The sequence below is a fragment of the Sus scrofa genome, chromosome 2, assembly GCF_000003025.6.
Source record: "Sus scrofa isolate TJ Tabasco breed Duroc chromosome 2, Sscrofa11.1, whole genome shotgun sequence".
Lineage (NCBI taxonomy): Eukaryota > Metazoa > Chordata > Mammalia > Artiodactyla > Suidae > Sus > Sus scrofa.
Genome location: NC_010444.4, coordinates 120,234,123 through 120,253,215, shown reverse-complemented (window position 1 = coordinate 120,253,215; position 19,093 = coordinate 120,234,123). Strand labels below are relative to the sequence as shown.

At 38.7% G+C, this 19,093-nt stretch overlaps 1 protein-coding gene across 16 annotated transcripts in view; it reads right to left on the bottom strand.

The window, feature by feature from the left end:
• Positions 1-14,673, bottom strand: part of COMMD10 (COMM domain containing 10) — a 205,867-nt gene extending 191,194 nt beyond the window's left edge. For 15 of the 16 annotated variants that reach the window (XR_002340507.1, XR_002340506.1, XR_001307151.2 and 12 more), the window contains exons 1-4: positions 14,537-14,673; positions 13,024-13,114; positions 5,633-5,743; positions 3,874-4,029 (exon numbers count right to left, since the gene is read on the bottom strand). Coding sequence is in view for 13 of the 16 variants with exons in the window: in XM_021079246.1 (XP_020934905.1) it covers positions 3,874-4,029; positions 5,633-5,743; positions 13,024-13,114; positions 14,537-14,577 (399 nt within the window). In the remaining 3 variants the exon portion in view is untranslated. 16 annotated transcript variants of the gene reach the window in all.

The following is a 19,093-nucleotide window of genomic DNA, read 5'->3' as shown; positions in this document are numbered from 1 at the left end:
TGGCAACGCCGGATCCTTAACCCACTGAGCAAGGCCAGGGACTGAACCCACAACTTCACGGTTCCTAGTCGGATTCGTTAACCACTGCGCCACGACGGGAACTCCCTTTTAAATTCTTATTTAATTAAATCTGACTCTGTAAATTTAGAATTATTTCCACAGATGTTCCACCGCAAGTATCACACAAAGAGTTGATGTGAAGCCCTAAATTACTATAAAACACTCTCATACTGTAAAAACAATTCACTATGTAATAAGTCACTGCCATATATTTTTCTTATAATTTAAATGACATGATCTATTTTCATCCATGGCTATTTTAGTCACTGCATCCTAAATAGCTATCAGGACAAAAAAGGAAGATAACATGACAGTTGCCAGAGGTACCATGACATAAAAGGAACAAGGCTTAATTAAGAGACAGACCAATCTGACTCCCATCTCGGCTTTACCATGGACTATTTGGGTTAAGGTGGTAAAGTTACACTTTCTAAAGTTTTATTTCCTTCCTTTTCAAAGACATTTAACACACACACAACTATGAAAACCACCCTGCATAATGCCTAACAACTGAAAAATTTCTCTGCTAACACCAAGGTGGTAATATAGCATAATGGCTAAGGAGTATACCTACTTGTGTCAAATCCCAACTCTGTCACTTACTTAGCTGCAATGACCATGGACCAATTTTTTTAATCTAAGCCTCAATTTAATTTCAAACATAAACTAGAACTACTAATGGTTTTTTACAAGATATAGTGCACTTAGTAGAATATTTGGCCCACAATAAATACAGGAAATGTTTGCTATTGCTACATTATCTTAATTAAACATTTAAGGCATTAAAATAAAGTATTAGCTATCCTCTCATATACTCTATATATGGCAAAAGGTAATTTTCTACATTCTCAAGGGACCAGAGTACAATTAATCATGTCCTTCCAACTAATGTTTGAGTATTTTATATGACAACTGATTAAATTACTTCTTAAACAAAAGTTAAAGTAATGCAACAAATATAGGGAAACTATTAATTTTAAAAAAAGTAACAAACTATCATCCAAAAGACACCAGAAAAATGACTAACTTTTCGAAGTGGAAAAGACATATTTTTAACAACACAAATAGGAAGGTCCCTTGTGGCACAGTGGGTTAAAGACCCAGATTTACTGCAGCTGTGTTGCAGGCTGCAACTGAGGCATAGGTGTGATCCCTGGCCTGGGAATTTCTACATGCCCTGGGTGTGGCCAAAAAAAAAAAAAATAATAATAATAATAATACAACTATACTGTACCTATATAAATGCAAATTAAAAAATAGAAAAAAATACAAAATGGGCCAATATTCAAAATCAAGTAGAGTTTTTTTTAAATGAAGGTGGCTGGAAAAAATTTCAGTGACAAAAAAAAAAAACAGAAAAGTTAAAATCTGTACAGGATATAGGAAAAAGCAGAAATTTAAATGATGAAAAATGAAGCACTGATGTGGAGGACACCTGAGAGTTCTTAGAATGTAGCTTTCAAAAAACAAAGAAACAAAAAGGAGAGAAATAAAAATATACGGACATTTTCTAAAAATTCACAGCTAGCATCTTCCTTAATGATGAGAGACTGAATGCTTTCTCTCTAAAATTAAGAAGAAAGCAAGATGTTCAGATTCACGAACCTGATCAACATCATATTAGAAGTCCTAGAAAGCAATGAGGCGAGAGAAACAAAACATGAACATACTGAAAAGGGAGAAATAAAACTGTCTCTCTCCGTTGACAACCTGACTGCCTACCAAAAGGGTCACAAGGAAAACAACAAAGAGAACTGCTGTTAACTAATTAGTGAGTTTACCTAGGTCTCAAATACAATGTCAACACAGAAAATCAATTGTGTGTTTACAGACTACAAATAAACAATTGGAAAGCAAAATTTAAAAAACAGTACTATTTACAACTCCAAAAAAGAAAGACAGACAGACTTAGGCAAAATAGTCAAGAATGCTGAAATAAAAGAGTGTGCAAACAAAGTATGCACAGAATCTGTATGGTCGAAAATGAAAAACACTGATATAAGAAATCAAAGAGGACCTAAATAAATGGAAATATACTCAATATGGTTTAGAAGTCAATTCTCTATAAAGTGATCTGTAAACACCATCTCAATCAAAATAACAAAGGATTTTTTGAAGATATAAAAAACCTGGTTTTCAAATTAAATGAAAAGATAAAGAAATTAGAATAGCCAAAACAATTATTAAAAAGAACAAAGTCAGTAGATTAACAAGGCCTGATTTTAAGACTTACTATAGTGCTACAGTGATTAAGGTAGCATGATATTGGCAGAAAGACAAAAAATAAATCAGTGGAAGCGAAAAGAGAGTCCCGAAAAGGAAAAATGAAAATATCAAATGACATAAGGGCTAAGACAATTCAACAACAAAAGGATGTTATCAATAATTATGCTGGAACAAATGAACATCCAGCATAAAGAAAAAAAGAACTTGAACCTGCATCTTATGCCTTACACAAAATTAACTCAAAATGCATCTTAGACCTAAATGTAGAACATAAATCTATAAAACACTTTGAGGAAAACAAAACAGAAAATCTTTGTAACGTTGCATTAGACTACAAATTCTTAGATACAAAACCAAAAGCAGGATGAATAAAAGAAAAAAATGATAAACTTAGATTTAAAAGCGTTTACTTTGCAAAAGACAACTGTTAGAAACTGAAAAGGAAAGATACAGACTAGGAGAAAGAATCTGCAAATCACATATCTGGCAAAGGATTCAAAGACTCATAACACTCTACAGAAAGAAAACAAATGCCCTCCACACATTTTAACAACCACAAAAAAAAAAAAAAAAAACCCAATGCATTTCTATATATTGGGATTCATACCTATCACTGTCCTTTAGACTTATATAATTATAATTCTTATATGTCATAATGTGGAAATACAGTTAGGCAAAATATCTGAATAAACACTTCAACAAAGAAGATATACGGATGGCAAGTAATCACAAAAAAGATCATCATAAATTATTATTAGGGAAATGTAAATTAGATACACCAGATAGCACTACAAACCTAACAGAACTGCTTTAATCCTTCACAAAGATGTACAGAAAATAGAAGACGATGGAGAAACACCTGCCAACTCATTTGTGAGGTCAGTATTAACCTGATAGCACCAAAGACGGCACAGGAAAATTACAGACCAACATCCTTCACAAACACAGAAGGAAAAATCCTTGGGATTATTATCCAATCAAATACAGCAACATATAAAAATGAGTTTTATTCCAGGAATACGAAATTGGTTGAAAATCTGAAAATCAATTATGTAACAACACATTAGTACAAAAAAGGGCAAAATCTGTATATTCATCTTAACCCCCAAAGCACTAAAGAGCTTTGTGACACTACTATTATTTAATATTATTCCAAAGTGTTCATTTTGCTCACTATTTGCTACTCAAAAAATACTGAGTACTTTTTGCACAAGAGTCGTTCTGCTAGGCTCTAATACCAACATACAAACACAAGTACGTGATTCACTAGAAATTTTTAAAAGTCTTTATATATAAAAATACACAGTTAAAAGAATAACCAACTCTGCCCAAGGACTCAGAGAAAAGAAAAAGAATGTCTCATTCCTATTCTTCAGTTACAGAAACATATTTTAAACTGGTAATTAAAATTAAATCACATTGTGGTAGCAAATATGTATGGATATAATTTTACAAAAATATTGTATACTTGCTTTCTATTGCCTGATTCACCACTTTACAAAAATTATCACTTTAAAAACTCTTCAGGTATAATAATGTATGCCATACGCTATTGAAAAATAATCTTTCAGGTAGTATATCCTGTACCTTATGGGGAGCAATAATCCTCTGCCTGAATTTTTCAATTGTTTCTTGACCCATAGAAGACCAAGCACTGACAAATGCTTCTGCTTTATCTTGTCCAAGATGAATGTTCTCCAACTGCTGCTGCAAAACTGCTGGCTTCACGTTGTGATACACTGCCTATTAAAAAGAAAACAAATTACATATAACCTTAATGTTCATACAAAGACCCTGAACTACAATCAAATACAAAATTTGTATTTTAAATGATATAAATAAAAAATTTTCATATTTCTATTGCAGAAATTTTTCTATCATTTCAAAAATAATAATATACATAGCCAAGGGCTGTAACATTTAGAATTAGCCTGAATTATTCAGATTAAACTTTTTCATTTTTGCCTTTGGTTTAAGCAGTGCTAAATTCACTTAACAGAAAAACACCTTTGCTTTGGCTACATAAATAGTATCCTAATTAAAATTTCATTTCCTTATTTCACCTAATTATTTCAAATAAGTATGCAATGCTTTTGTTTCCCAGCTAACAAAATTTTTTCAAGAAACACTTTCTCACAACCACCTTCACCTACCAACTTCCTAGGTAGTATATAATAAAAAACTGAAAACTTTTTCAATAGTGATACTTGTTCTGTTTTTTACATTATTCTGAAACAACTTTCTCATAAACCCCATGCTGCTCTCCCCTATCAGATTATCCTTTTCTCCTAGTGAAGGCCCACCAAGGATAAGAAACAGAGTCATCTGCGATCAGTATAAGGCTGTATGTAATAGATGCTTGGCAGCTTGTCTGTCCTCCTAACACAATTAGGATGCCCAGGAAGTCACAGTCCTAGTTAAATTTTTATTTCAAAACTGTTCTACTTAAACAATGAGAATTTATTAAGAATCTATTTTAAACCCAACAAATGTGCTATGTTTATAGAAGATGCACCAAAAATGTGACCCTGGTCCCCCACAAATTCAAAACCTTGTAAAGCAGACATAACTGACATACATGAAATAATGAAAAGACTAACAATGTGGTCTACTACAATGAACCAAGGATAAATGGAATCCAAATAAGGGAAGACTGCAGGTATAAAGGGTCAAGGCTGCAGTGGGAGATGGGACCTGAAGAGAACTTAACAATGAACTGAATTTAGGTGAAAAGAAGGGATGCAGACAAGCAGCTCAGTGAGAAGAAAGAGTATGACAAAAGGTCCTCTGATGGCTATTTCTTTTCTAAATGTTTTATTTATCATCCTAGATAAATAAATGAATTCCCCAAAAATCACTTCTTAAATTTATTAAATAAAACTTGTTCATCTTTAGAATTCCCTTGTGGCACAGTGGGTTAAGGATCTGGTATTGCCACTACAGAGCTCTGGGTCACTGCTGTGGAGCAGGTTTGATCCCTGGCCCAGGAACTTCCACATGTCACGGATATGGCCAAATAAATAATTTTTTTAAAGTTCATTTTTCCAAATCATTATACCAAATAACAACAAATTTAAATCTTTTCAACTATCTCAAGTCAACAAAGTCTCAGTTTATGTTGCCAAAGACTTCTACTCATGTTACTCAACACTAAGACTCTTTTGTAGATTGCAGTACCATGGAAAAAAATTATACAGTCAAGTATTTTTTACTACACCAAAATTCTTGATTAAAATATATTCACAGCTTTCATCTGCATACTTTAAAAAGTTATAGGTATAACAGCAATGTAAACATGTAGTAAACAAACCATGGTTAGGAAGTTTAGAACAAAAAAAAAAGATACCTGTTCTAAAATGAATGATATTGTTTCAAGAACTAGGTGAAGATCTTGTTTCTCTAGAGAAAACGCAGCTTGAAGTTTTTCTTCCTCTTCTTCACTGAAACTATTCTCAGCCTACAAAACAAAAAGCCATCTATCAGCATACATTCAGGAATTTAAAACTCATACTCAAGAAAAGATTCACTTATTCAAATCAGAATAAGAACTTGGGACAAAAAAGCAAATCCATCACTGAAAGAAAATGATGTGTTTGTAAATTTCAGTGTCTTAAAATCACAGTATGGTTTATTACCTGGATCTTAGCACATATAGTTCATTAAAAAAACAGTATTTTAGGTTCTATGATTTATAGGAGGTAGAAAATACTGTTAATACCATACAAAATGGACACTTAGGAAAAAAACAACACTACAAGGTAAAACCCCAAAATGTTAACAATTAACAGTAATTTCCATCTTTACTCATCCAAAAATATTTACTGAGTATTTATTATGTGCTACATAGACAGACAGTTCACGTCTTCAGGTGTACTATATTCTAGTTTGAAAGACACATAAAAACAATTATTCAGGAGTTCCCGTCATGGCTCAGTGGTTAACAAACCCAACTAGTATCCATGAAGTTGTAGGTTTGATCCCTGGCCTTGCTCAGTGCATTAAGGATCTGGCATTGCCATGAGCTGTGATGTAAGTCACAGACACAGCTTGGATCTGGTGTTGCTGTGGCTGTGGTGTAGGCCGGCAGCTGCAGCTCCGATTTGACCCCTAGCCTGGGAACCCCCATATACCGCAGGTTCGGCCATAAAAAGACAGAAAAAAAATTATTCAAGTAATTTCCATTTTAATGAGTTGCGTAAAAGTATGGGTTATTATTAGAGCATATATAAAGGAGGAAATTAAGTCTTTGATAATTTTACTGTTTCCCAAAACATACATTACACTCATTACTTTTGTAAGCAATATGAAATAAGTTAGCCATCTCACCTCTGGCTAGTCTCTTTTCTTTCATTTCCAAAATAATCTCGATCTAAAGATTAGTTTTTCAAATTAAAAAAATGTACACTATTAGAACTGCGTTTAAATAAAAATACTCTATCCGCACATAAAAAGAACAACCCTCCTGTTGCTGCCTCTCCCTAATAACTATATGGGGAAGTGTGAGAAGTTCCATGAGTCTCTCTGCCTTGCCAGCTTGGGATGAGGTACAACTTTGCAGTTACTCAAAGCGAAGCAACCTTAGACCTCTAAGCTGGCCTATTTCTGGCTTGGGGAGGCTAGTCACTAGAACTTTCAGCGTCTACTATCTGTTTTACGACTGAAGAAAGCAAGAACCCGACTTGACCAAAATGCCAATCACATACTTCAAGAGCAATGTTTTGATTTTAAAGTTCCAGAATTTCTATGACTGCTGTACACCTTGAAATAATGACTTACAGTATCTAATTTTATCACTATGAGGAATACTGTAACAGTATTACTTACGTATAATCACTGAACCACATGGTACATTAAATTCAATGGATATGTACAATTTAACCTCCAAGTTTGTCACCACTCTGATTTCTTTTAATATATACCAAGCAACTCATTTTGACAAAACAAAAATAGTGATGGAGGATGTAGAAAAATAAACTTAAGTATTCCCAATATGTACAAGAAAGTGAGTTTTTTTTTTTTTTTTAAGAGTGAAAAAGGGATATTCTCAAGATCTTCAAGAGCATTATATTAATAAAGTGGCTTGGAGTCAAGTGGGAAAAGGGAACTTTATCTTCCCTGACCCTTTGATACATCAGACATGCACTCTTAAAATAAAGTGGAGGAGTTCCCATTTGTGGCTTAGCAGGTTACAAACCTGACTAGTATCCATGAGGATGTGGGTTCAATCCCTGGCCTCACTCAGTGGGTTAAGGATCTGGCATTGCTGTGAGCTGTGGCGTAGGCCGGTGCCTGCAGCTCTGATTGGACCCCTGGCCTGGGAACCTCCCTATGGCACAGATGTGGCCATAAAAAGCAAAAAAATAAAAATAAAAATAAAATAAAATAAAGTGGAGCTTAAAATATGTAAACAGAACAACAAATGGACAATACAGCTAACAAAGTTCCAAATAGATATTCAACATCTTGCTCCAACCATGAACCTCAGTAGATAAATATTAAATGGAAATCACTCTATTTGCTTCCAAACAGCACCAGTTCAACTTCTTCCTATGTACCAAAAGCAACCCACACACATCTGGGAGTTGAAGAGAAAGTAAAGGAGATATGTTAGTTTTAACCTTCTTGATGGCAGAAAACTAAAGCCCAGGTTTATAAAGTTAGAGAGCAAGTGTCCAAGATACTTAAAATTTTAAATAGAAACCAGATGCTAATTTTTTCTATATATATTTAAAAAGCATGTGCCATAAACTTATATACACCAGCAGAAAGGTAAAACAACACTTGTAGCAAATTAGTGCTATATGGATTGACATAGAAAGATCTCTGATAAAAAAATGGTAAGTGAAAAAGGTAAACAGTAAGGCAATAATGCCACTTATAAAAACACATTTCTATGTATACATGAAGGCATATATGTGTGCACATCTGTATTTATTAATACTTGAAAAAAAGATCTGGAAAGATAAAAATCAAATCAACAACAAAGGCTACCTCTAGAGGGATGTGGTGGTTTTATCATGTCCTCAAATTCTTGGACACTCCTTCTTTCAAAAGATGGAGCCTAAATTCCTCTCCCTCAGAATAGGAGCCAGATGTAATGACTTACTTCTAACAAACAGGATGTAAGGAAAGTGAAGCTATGGGATATCCAAGGCGAGTCACGAAAAGGACAGCACCTTCCTCTCTTGGATCACTCATTCTGGAAGAAGCCAACCTCCGTGTCAAGAGGAAAGGCCTGAGTGACAAGGACCTGAGGCCTCCGCCTAGCCATATTAGAAGGAAATCCTCCAACCCCCATTAAAACATCAGGCAACAGCTGCCCCAAACAAGAGCTGACAGCAACTTCATGAGAATCCCAAGCCAGAACCATCCCGCCACGTTACTGCTAAACTCCTGACCTATAGGAAGCATGAGAGAGGATGTTTAAGGGGCTAAATTTTAGGGTAATTTGCAATTCAGCAATAGGTAACTAAAACCAGAGAGAATTAAGATGAAAGAAGGGGTAAACTGAGGAGGCATTTCAGTTTGTCCATACCATTTAAACAAGCTAAAATAAAAATGTATTCATTAATTAGCGAAATTTAAAGTGTTATTAAAACATTTAATCAAGCACTCTATTTGAACTTTAGGGGCACAAAAAAGAGCAAAATAAAAAAGCCCATTCTTCCAACTTTTCTTTTTCTTCTTCTAAAGAATTCACTTTCTTAACATGCACAATGGGTGAACTAATCTCAATTTCACATTCTTCACAATAAAATTAAATAAATAAAAATCCTCAATCATTTCTATATTCTGGGGTTAAGACCTGTGATTGTCCTTTATGTTAATATGATGACGCCTCTCTGTCATAGTGAGGAAATACAGTGGTACCATCAAGTGACTATCAAATAAAAGAACTTTTTAAAAATCTTTTAAAAGCAATCTTTCTGAAATGTACAATACCCATTCTGACTTTCATAAACAAAGTATAATGGATTAAACTACTTTCTTGTAATGATCATAATTCTGAGCATCCAAGCTCTCTGCTGTAGTTTTCTAAAGAACTGTTAGAATACACGGATGATTTATCACTTCAGGAAAAATCCCTTGGATTTCTCTCCTTTTGTATTTTTTTGTGTCTGATTTTCGTAATTTTTCCATTTCATCCTATGCTCAGCAGTCAGTTCTTAAAACTGCCTGCACACCCCATCACAGTAGCGCCTTCATCTCCCAGTTTGCTGTTTCTGTTCCATCATGGCCAGGACTCCAGACACCTCATCTCTCAGAACTAGACTTTTTCAGCATAGTTACCTCAATAGGCTTTGTGAGAAGGACTGAAAGCCTCTCCAATGGAGCAAAGCATTGAGGTTTGGGGGTTTTTTTGGTTTTTGTTTTTTTTTTTTTTTTAATTTTCATGAGTTGTGACACCTATTTTTGAAACTTAAGAGTCCAAAAATGTTTTGTTTGTTCATTCATTTATTTTGCTTTTTAGGGTCATACTTGCAGTATATGGAAGCTTCCAGCTAGGGGTCAAATCGGAGCTGTAGCTACCAGCCTATGCCACAGCCACAGTAACACGGGATCTGAGCCCTCTCTGCCACCTACAACACAGCTCAGGGCAATGCCAGACCCTTAACCCACTGAGCAGGGGTCGGGGGTTGGGGGGAATCCTCATGGATTATTAGTCTAGTTTGTTTCCGCTGATAACGGGAACTCCCCAAAATGTTTAAGTCCCCATCTGAGGAAATTAATCTGACATCCTTCAGTGTCTGTTTGCCAATGCAGATTCTATGAGCAGGCTGGATGAGACAATTCTCTGTGCAGGACTGTCCTGCAAGACATTTAAAACTCCTGGGCACTAAATGCCACGAGCACTCTCCACACACTGTAACAAACCCCTCAAGATTCCCAGTTATTTCTATATGCTAGGATTGGCCAGGAAGATGGTAGTTTAAAAAGGACTCCCAAACCCATGCTTTGGCATGGCCATAAACTTAATTTCCCTAAACTTAATTTCCCCAGGTTTATTTCTACTAAGGATTCCAAAGAACCCGTCTGGACAAAAACAGATACCCTCTGCTCATTAGACCATTTTACCAAGATTAAATTTGTCAAGCTGATAACAAGAATAGCAACCAAATCCCTAAATTTCTTCAGCAACCTACTTGCATGATGTTTCCCGCTACTCTCAGAGCTGTGCTTGTCTTCAGGCAAAGGACAACTTGACAGACCAAGACTACACAAAAGGAAGCTGACATACCCTGAGTGTGGCTGCAAACTCTTTAAGAGCCCTTATCACCATAGGAGTCCCTTTGGAAGAACACTGCCTAAACGCTCCAGGGGAAAAACAATGCCTTTTCCTGACTCTGCAGGTAGGTAATCACATAACAGAAGTTTCTGTCTTCAGCTCTCAATGACCACACCTTCTCACCTTCTCTCCCCTACCCCTAATGGAATAATAGCATTCAAACACCTCTGTGTACTGCTTCGGCCATGCTGTCACCATGATATTAACCTATTCTCAAGCCTGGAGGGTCAAAGTCAAACTCCATGTCATGAGTTTCCTGCAGACAATTCATCCTCCCTAAGAATGAAGAACAAAAGATATATACTAGTGGTGGTGGTGGGGCGGGGGTTGTCCCATATTGCCTTGTATGTGTTTAAGAAGGCAGTCCCCAGGAGTTCCCATCGTGGCTCAGTGGTTAACGAATCTGACTAGGAACCATGGGGTTGTGGGTTCGATCCCTGGCCTTGCTCAGTGGGTTAAGGATCCGGCGTTGCTGTGAGCTGTGGTGTAGGTTGCAGACGCAGTTTGGATCCTGAGTTGCTGCACCTGTGGTGTAGGCCGGCAGCTATAGCTCCGATTGGACCCCTAGCCTGGGAACCTCCATATGCCAAAGGAGTGGCCCTAGAAAAGGCAAAAAGACAAAAAAAAAAAAAAAGAAGAAGAAGAAGGCAGTCACCAATTCAGGGAATCAGAGAACTTCTGTATCAAATGCCTGCAACACTCACTTCAGACTGTTTTATATATCATTTCATACTCTTTCCTGGGGTTTATTGTAATGGGTCAAAGGATGGATTCTGGAAACAGACTGCCTTACTAGCTAGCTATTTGACCTTGGGCAAATTAGTTAACTGGTCTCTCAGTTTTTACAAGGATAAAACAAGGATGACAACAGTACCCACTTCCTAAAGTTGCTTTGAAGATCAGATGAGTTAATACTACAAAGCCATTAGAACAGTACTAGTCACAGAGGGAGCAATGTAAAGAGCAAACACCACCAAATGTTGCCGCTATTAGTACTGTTGTGATTCCTCTGTTTCTTCTTCTACATCACAAATTCCTTGCAGCCAGGATTTTAGGGAATGGATATTCACTTTGTATTCCCGTGGCAAGGAAAAGAATGAACTCCAAGAACAACTATCAAGTACCAACCATATAAAGTATCAATGTACTAGGTCTGGGAAACACAAAGATGAATATGACATGCTACCTAAAGTGTTCACGCTCAGAGAAAGACTGTGTAATCATGAAACAAACACTTAATACTGCAGTACTAAAGTGAGGTGAGAATGAACCAAGTGTTTTAGAAGCACAGAAGAGAGGATGAACTGCTGAGACCATCAAATGAATTGTCTATTCAACAGAAAAGGAAAGATACTACAGGTAAGAGAAAGAATCTATACACAGACATAAAGGTGAAAAGGTTCACAGTAGGTTCCAGTAAGAGAGCACAGTCCAGGGAGACTGAAGTACTTGCAAAGTAGAGGAAATAGAGGTTGTACCTATACTCTAATATTAGTATAAATCAATGTTATGGAATATGAACTTTTTCCTATGAGCAATGAAAAACCACTGATGGTTTTAACACTGTAAAATATGATAGACTTTTTTTTTTTTTTTAGGAGAAAAATATTTAGAAAGATAAATGGAATAGCACCATGAAGAAGTGACAGGAAGTGAAAAGACTAGAGAGGCACAGGTACCAGTCTGAAGGTACCTGCTATAGACCAAGGGAGAAATAATAAGGATCTGAACTAGGACTACGAGAGAACTTGGATCTGAGAAATAGTTCAGAGGGAGAAAGGGCAGGGCTTTGGGATGGGTCTACGGCCAGGAAAAAGAGACTCTGGTTTCTCATTTAATGGCAATGGCTCCACCAGGGAGAGCAGTTAGTGGGTGCTCCACAAACATGTGCTGAATGGAATTAAATTTTTAAAACCTGATAAAGAAGTTAACTTAGATTGGTGACCAAGCAGTGCATTACTAACCATCAATACATCCAAGATAACAATACCCTTGATATAAAAGTAGAAGAGAAAGAGTAAATCAAAGATTATATACTGGTTGATAGCAAAACCATAGAAATATTTTTAAGAGGAAGAATGGAATCATGATATCAGAATGTTTCCAAAGCATGTTCCACAGAACATTAGTCCCAAAATATATGTGATGATAAAACAGTTCCATGGTCAAATATATTTGGAAAATTTTGTACATAATATTCACCCTTAAATATCTGTTATAAATATTGCCATAAAATACACTCTGAAAGGTTCCATGATTTAAAAAACTTAATTTTAATAAAAACAGAATTTCCCCAACTTTTGACCACAGACATCAAACTTAGGAAGACCAGTATTCCTAAGCACATGCTGGAAAACAATACCTTGCAAAAAGTTCTTCAGGCAGAAACAGTGAGTTTCAGTGGAATCATGAGAATGTAATATAAGCTATAGAAACACAAACACACAAACCTTCAGGTGAAGTTTTTGAAGAATTCGGGTGAGCAGTCGTGGAAATCTTCCTATGTCTATTTCATTTATCAGCAACACTGCTTTTTTCATGCTAAATAAATTCATAAAACAAAGTTTTAAAATGAGTTTTCCAAGTCGAAATGTAGTTGCTGCAACTAGAGCTGTCTGCAAGTTTTCATTTCAACAATTCTGCCAAAAGGTAAATCTGAAACTTAAAAAAAATTTTAATAAAAAATTACAAAAAGCCCCACAGATACTGGCCAGCAAAAAAGGCAGGACATTTCCAAAAGATGCCCCTGCCCCAAAGTACTTCTGTTCAAAAGCTGCATTTGGCAAATCTTCCCCTTCTTCTGAGCAAAAGGCAAACTACTAAGGGAAGCTTGCACTCTGTGGGGAATTGTACTTTAATACCTACTTACTCAAAATGGAACTCTGCTAAGAGTGGGAAAAGGGAAATGGCAATTACACCAAAAATAGAAAGAAGACTGGTGTGTGGCAGATAATGGAATAAAAAATAAATACCACATACAATATCAGGTGGGGTCACTAAGTACACAGTTTTAAAACCCTGCTTCAACTGTAATAATCAACTTTAAATCATGTGCTAAGAACAATTATACTGCAACATACTGGATACAGTTTACTGACGCAGTGTGTTACCCAAGACATTAGTGTGAGGAGAGCAACTGGCTGTCTGAACTCAAGGAATCAAAGAAGGAAAAACTTTAAGATGACAACTCTCTTCTTGGAAAAGATTCCTGTTCAATCTAGGCACAAAGTAGTTACTTCCCAATTTCAATTATTTGCCTACATATTTCCGCACTTTTCTGCAGCCGCACACCACCTGCACTATTATTTTTCATTAAATGAAGTTATTTTTACTTAAAAAAAATTTTATTTTAATTTGTATCACCACCACAGACAGCCGACCTTACTAATCATGAGTAGAAAAGAACTAAATAAAGCAATTAACAAAAAAAGAAATAAAAGCAAAAGCATAAACATTATCAAATTCTGCCTAGATACTGTCACCACCCAAAAAGTCCCGGCCTGAGGCCTACTCTATCTTGATTGAAAAGGGATATTAACACGTGTTAGGTATTATAGAGCATCCAGAACCAATGGGAATCTTTCTCATCATCATAAGGTCTGAAAGAGAAGTGAAGGAGGAAATGGAATCCCTTTCCACGGGATTTCAGTATTACTCCAAGGATGGCCTGGGTGTTGGTGATACCAGCCTCTGGGAAGAGTGACAAGGGCCACACACTGCCGTCCTGACCTCAACTGCCAGGTGCACTGGAAACCCACGCAAGGACCCACCGTGCAGGTGGAGACGCCCACAGTCCCATGCACTCCTGCGGGGCCCGAGCTGGGATTTCGGCAGCCCCGCCCCGCCCCTCCACGCGGGCCCCGCCCCCGCGCCCCGGCGACAGACGCAGGTGACATCCTGGCGCCCGCCCAACCCGCGCCACCCGGGGCGGCTGCCACCGGTGCCCACCCGCCCTGGGACTACCTGGGACTCTCTCGCAGGATCAGCGCCGCAGACGCCGCCATCCTTGAAGCTCCCTCGCCCCGTCGCCGCCGGGTCAGCTGCCAGAGCCCAACCAATGGCGGAGGCGGCGGACGGCAAGCAGGAAGGCCCAAGCCGCGCAGCGGCCGCGCCGCTCTAGTCCGGCGGTCCCAGTGGGGTTAAGGGGCGTCCCCGTCGTCTTCCCCGCCACTCTCTCCATTCAGAGTTAAGTCTGTGCACATATTAATTTATTTATAGACGCACAGTTACCTGTTATATATGTGTACACATACCTGGATATTGAATTTTTTTTTTTGTATTATGTAGGTAGTGTGTATCAACGGATACACATAATTTTGTTTTCGGTTTCCGCTTTTTTTTTTTTTTTTTCAAGAAAATGTTTAAGCACTGCCCGCATTGCCCGGCCTGCGCTGCGTGTCGTCCGGAGGAGCAACGCTCTGGGGGATGGCCAGTTCCAGCCTGGACTCTGTGCCACCAGCCCTTCCTGTATCTTCATCTCTGGAGTTCTGCAGTGCCCCCTTGCGCTCTGTACCGTTATTGGTTCGGTAGTGTTCTCTGAGCGCCTACTGTGTGCCCAGTACTGTGCTGGACCTTTGGGATGCAAAAGACCAAAATTCCTGCCCTCCAGGTTTGCTAGCGATTCAAATGGACAAGTATGCGTTGCACCCCTTTTTGGGGTCTGCTATTCAGCTAGCTACCGCATAGCACAGGAGAAGATTTGATGCAGAGACTATAATTAAGCATCTCACAGGAGAGGAGAGAGACAACATAGGTTCACGAATACCAGGGTCTCTGATAGAGGAAAAGTTGTAGTGCATTTAGGGGACTCAGACCTGGGAACAGTGATAGGGCTTCCGAGGTAGATCAGGAAAGCTCTCTCTGGTAGGTGACATGAAGAAGCCTTGAATGGGTACAAGTCTGTGTTATGTACACTTAATCTAGTGAGAAATGGGGAGCCATTACGTATTTTCGAGCAAAGAAATTTTTTTTTTCTTTTTAGAGCCACACTTGCTGCATATGGAAGTTCCCAGGCTAGGGGTCAAATGGCTGCAGCTGCTGGCCCACACCACAGCCACAACAACGCTGGATCCAAGCTGCTTCTGTAACCTACTGTGACACCAGATCCTTAACCCACTGAGTGAGGCCAGGGATCAAACCTGCATTCTCATGGATACTAGTCAGGTTCTCAACCTGATGTGCCACAGTGGGAACTCTAAAGCAAAGAATTTTTGTGATGAGAGCTGTTTGTTTATTGACGATTACTGTCACGGAATGATTACTGGATGGGAAAGAGGTAAGCAGGAAAATCAGATAGGAAACTATTGCAATGATCCTTGGAAAGCAATAAAATCCTTGGTAGTATAATGGCATTGGCGAATGGAAAGACAAACAGATGAATTAGAGTTACATTTCAGCTGTAGAATCTTCAGGAGCTGAGAAAGATTGGATTTAATTTTCCTACCTAATTATGTTTTACTTAAATTATTATTTAAATTAGTTGGCATTTCTAGAGCAGCCCAGAAACATCCTAACTGAAAGGAGAAGCCAGATTGCAAATTAAAAGTGAATAATCCCCACATGGATAATTGAGTCAATTATACAGTGTGTTGAACACATACAAATACGTTTGGTTCCACAACACTCCACACATTTCCCAATTTATGCAGCGTCTGAAAAAAATGTCTGTGAATCTACATAAATTATAAGTCTCTGATACAAACACAGATTACCTTACCTGGCACAATTTTAATAGGGTCCCAGTTCCCTTAACTTTGGAATCATTTCCCTTTTGTCTTTATTCATTGCCAGAAGTAGAGCTACTAACCAGCTGAAACAATTTTGAATCTCCAGTGACATTTAACTCCTCCTCTGTTCCCTTCAAAACTAGCTGAGATTTTGAGTGAGAGAGCATCAAAACAGTTTGAGCTCTGCACCCAGTGCTGGAAGAGTTTCCTATTCATGATCTGCAAATGGAGGTGAGAATAATGTCTGCTTGCCTGGGCTGTGGTGAAAATTAAACAACCTATATATATATATATGCAAGAATCACTCTACGTTCTCTTAGAAAACAAAGCACAGACTTCCAAAATTTTAGCAAAAGAGTGTCCAGTGCATGCAGAGACCTCTAACTAATTCTCTTCATTTTCATCAGTGGCATGATCACTTCTTATTACTACTTGTTTCTCTAGAGGCTTGACGCCATGAATAATTTCACTCCTTAAATGAGACCATCACCCAAAATATTTCTGTTGTTTCTGGAGTGTAGGCGTATATATCCAAAAGTACAAGGAAAAATCTTTGTAGTTGTCTGCCTGTTGCCACCTGCTAGAGAACAGGAAATGTACCTCCCAGGGGCGTAATTTCATAATCACACTTTACTCCTTCCCCCAAACTTCTCAACCCATTTTTATGTTGATCCAGAGCCCAGATCTGCTGCCTCTGATATATTATGACTTCTAAACATGCTCAATGCCCCCGAAATTTCTTCCACACCCTTGTCTTTATTGCAAACTTCTACCAAATTCAACTTTTTAAAATATTCTGTATTAGTCTGGGTTCTCTAGAAAATAACCTGAGTTATATGCTGGTGTTTCACTGGGGGCTGTAATTGTAGACAAGTAGGACTAAGAGCAAATGGAAGGAAAGAAGGGAGGGAGGGAGGGAGGAAAACAAAGTGGCCTGTTATCCAATGGTTACATACAGCTTTAAAACATACCTTATTTCTCCAAGAGACTATTTCAAGTTACGGCATATTACAACAGCCAAGAGGTAGCTGTGGGGCAGGGTAGGGGGTGGGGGATGAGAATTTGCCTGCAGACTCTTTCCAGTCTTCTGTCTTTCATTGGTCAAAATTTGTCCTGTGGTGCACACCTCTTCTGTATTCCTAGGGTGTGTCACCTTGTGCCTCTAGGCAGCCACTGAAAAATCCAGAGCTTCCTTGAGCGAGGTAGAATTGGAGCTGGGTCATGGAGTTGTAGGAGAGAGCCCATGGCCCAATAACCCTGCCCACACCCACTTCAGATGTCTCCTCCCCCACCGGTGCCCTGTCAAGGGTGGCAGCAAGTGGCAGGGGCTTTAAGACCATGGGAATAGTTCAGAGTCCCAGGGGTCACTTTATGGTAAAGTCAAGCGAGAAGCTGAAACCACGGACACAGTCAAGTGAGCATATCTGGGGAGGTACATAGCTTAGAGAGTTCTATTCCTTGAATGGAATCTCAACACAAGAGTTTCTTGGGCTCTGTGTGTTTGAACTTTTATTGATGCATCTTTTTCAATTCATGGGTGACTAGTTGTATTACTAAAGTCTATCAGAGCACAATCAGAGCACAGGTTGGAGCGAGGTTAGTTACAGTCCTCCCCTGTGTCCTGAAAACTAGATGTGACCTTTGTCTGGTTTGGATCCCCTCCTTTTTGATGGGTTCCTTCTTAAGGACCCCATGGCAAGAGCCTGCAATGTAGCCTCAGTCTGCCCCTGCCCTCTCCCCACTAGACATGGCTTATATCTTCAACACTCATCTGGGCCTTTTATTTCCTCTTAAGTCTCCCCCAACTGTTTTTTCTTTTTTTGTTGTTGATTTTTTTTTAGGGCCACACCCACAGCATATGGAGGTTCCCAGGCTGGGTGGCCAATCAGAGCTACAGCTGCCAGCCTACACCACAGCCATAGCAACGCAGGGTCTGAGCTGCATGTGCAACCTATACCACAGCTCACGGCAATGCCAGATCCTTAACCCACTGAGTTAGGCCAGGGATCAAACCCACAACCTCATGGTTCCTAGTCAGATTCATTTCCACTGTGCCACAATGGGAACTCCTTAAGTCTCCTCCAACTCTTAAATAGATTCTGAGTACACTGAGGCACCTGGCCCAAATCCATCCCTCAAGAGTCCAGCTGCAAATGTAAAAATGCTTATCTTTGGAGGAAGGGTGACACGCACTCACCACAACAGTATCTGAGCCCCAGGAAGCCAGTTCAACAGAAATGGCTTTTAATAAAGCTCTTGACATATATTATCAAATTGTGGGAAGGAGGGGGTACAAGCATTCTGTTACACACCCAGATTATTCTGGCAATGGCTTGCTAAGTATCTGGCCCAAGTCCTTAACACTGTGAAAGTCTGTAGTCCTACAACTCTCAGATGAGCTCTCAAAGGCAGGTTGGGGTCATATCAGGGCAGAGGACTAGAATTGCCTGCCACTGCTGCCCTGTCCCCTGATGACCAGCAAACACAAAAGTCACATTCAGCTGCTCTGTCACATTCCTTGCAGAAGCCCTTGGCCCAGTTTTCCTCCTTCCCGCCACCTCCCCCTCTGTATACCAGCATCAGCCACAGTTTCTAGCCCTGTTTTTAGCTCTGTCATCAGCACTTGCCTCATAAGTGTGAGTGCATCGGTGGGGGTGTAACTGAAGAACATCCTCCTAGATGATAAACATGTAATTGTTCATTCCACGTTTTCTCCCCAGATTCTCAGAGGAGTGAGGTTTTAAAATTACATATTTTTATTTACAAGTTGGTTATGTGAATATTCCTGTTTAAT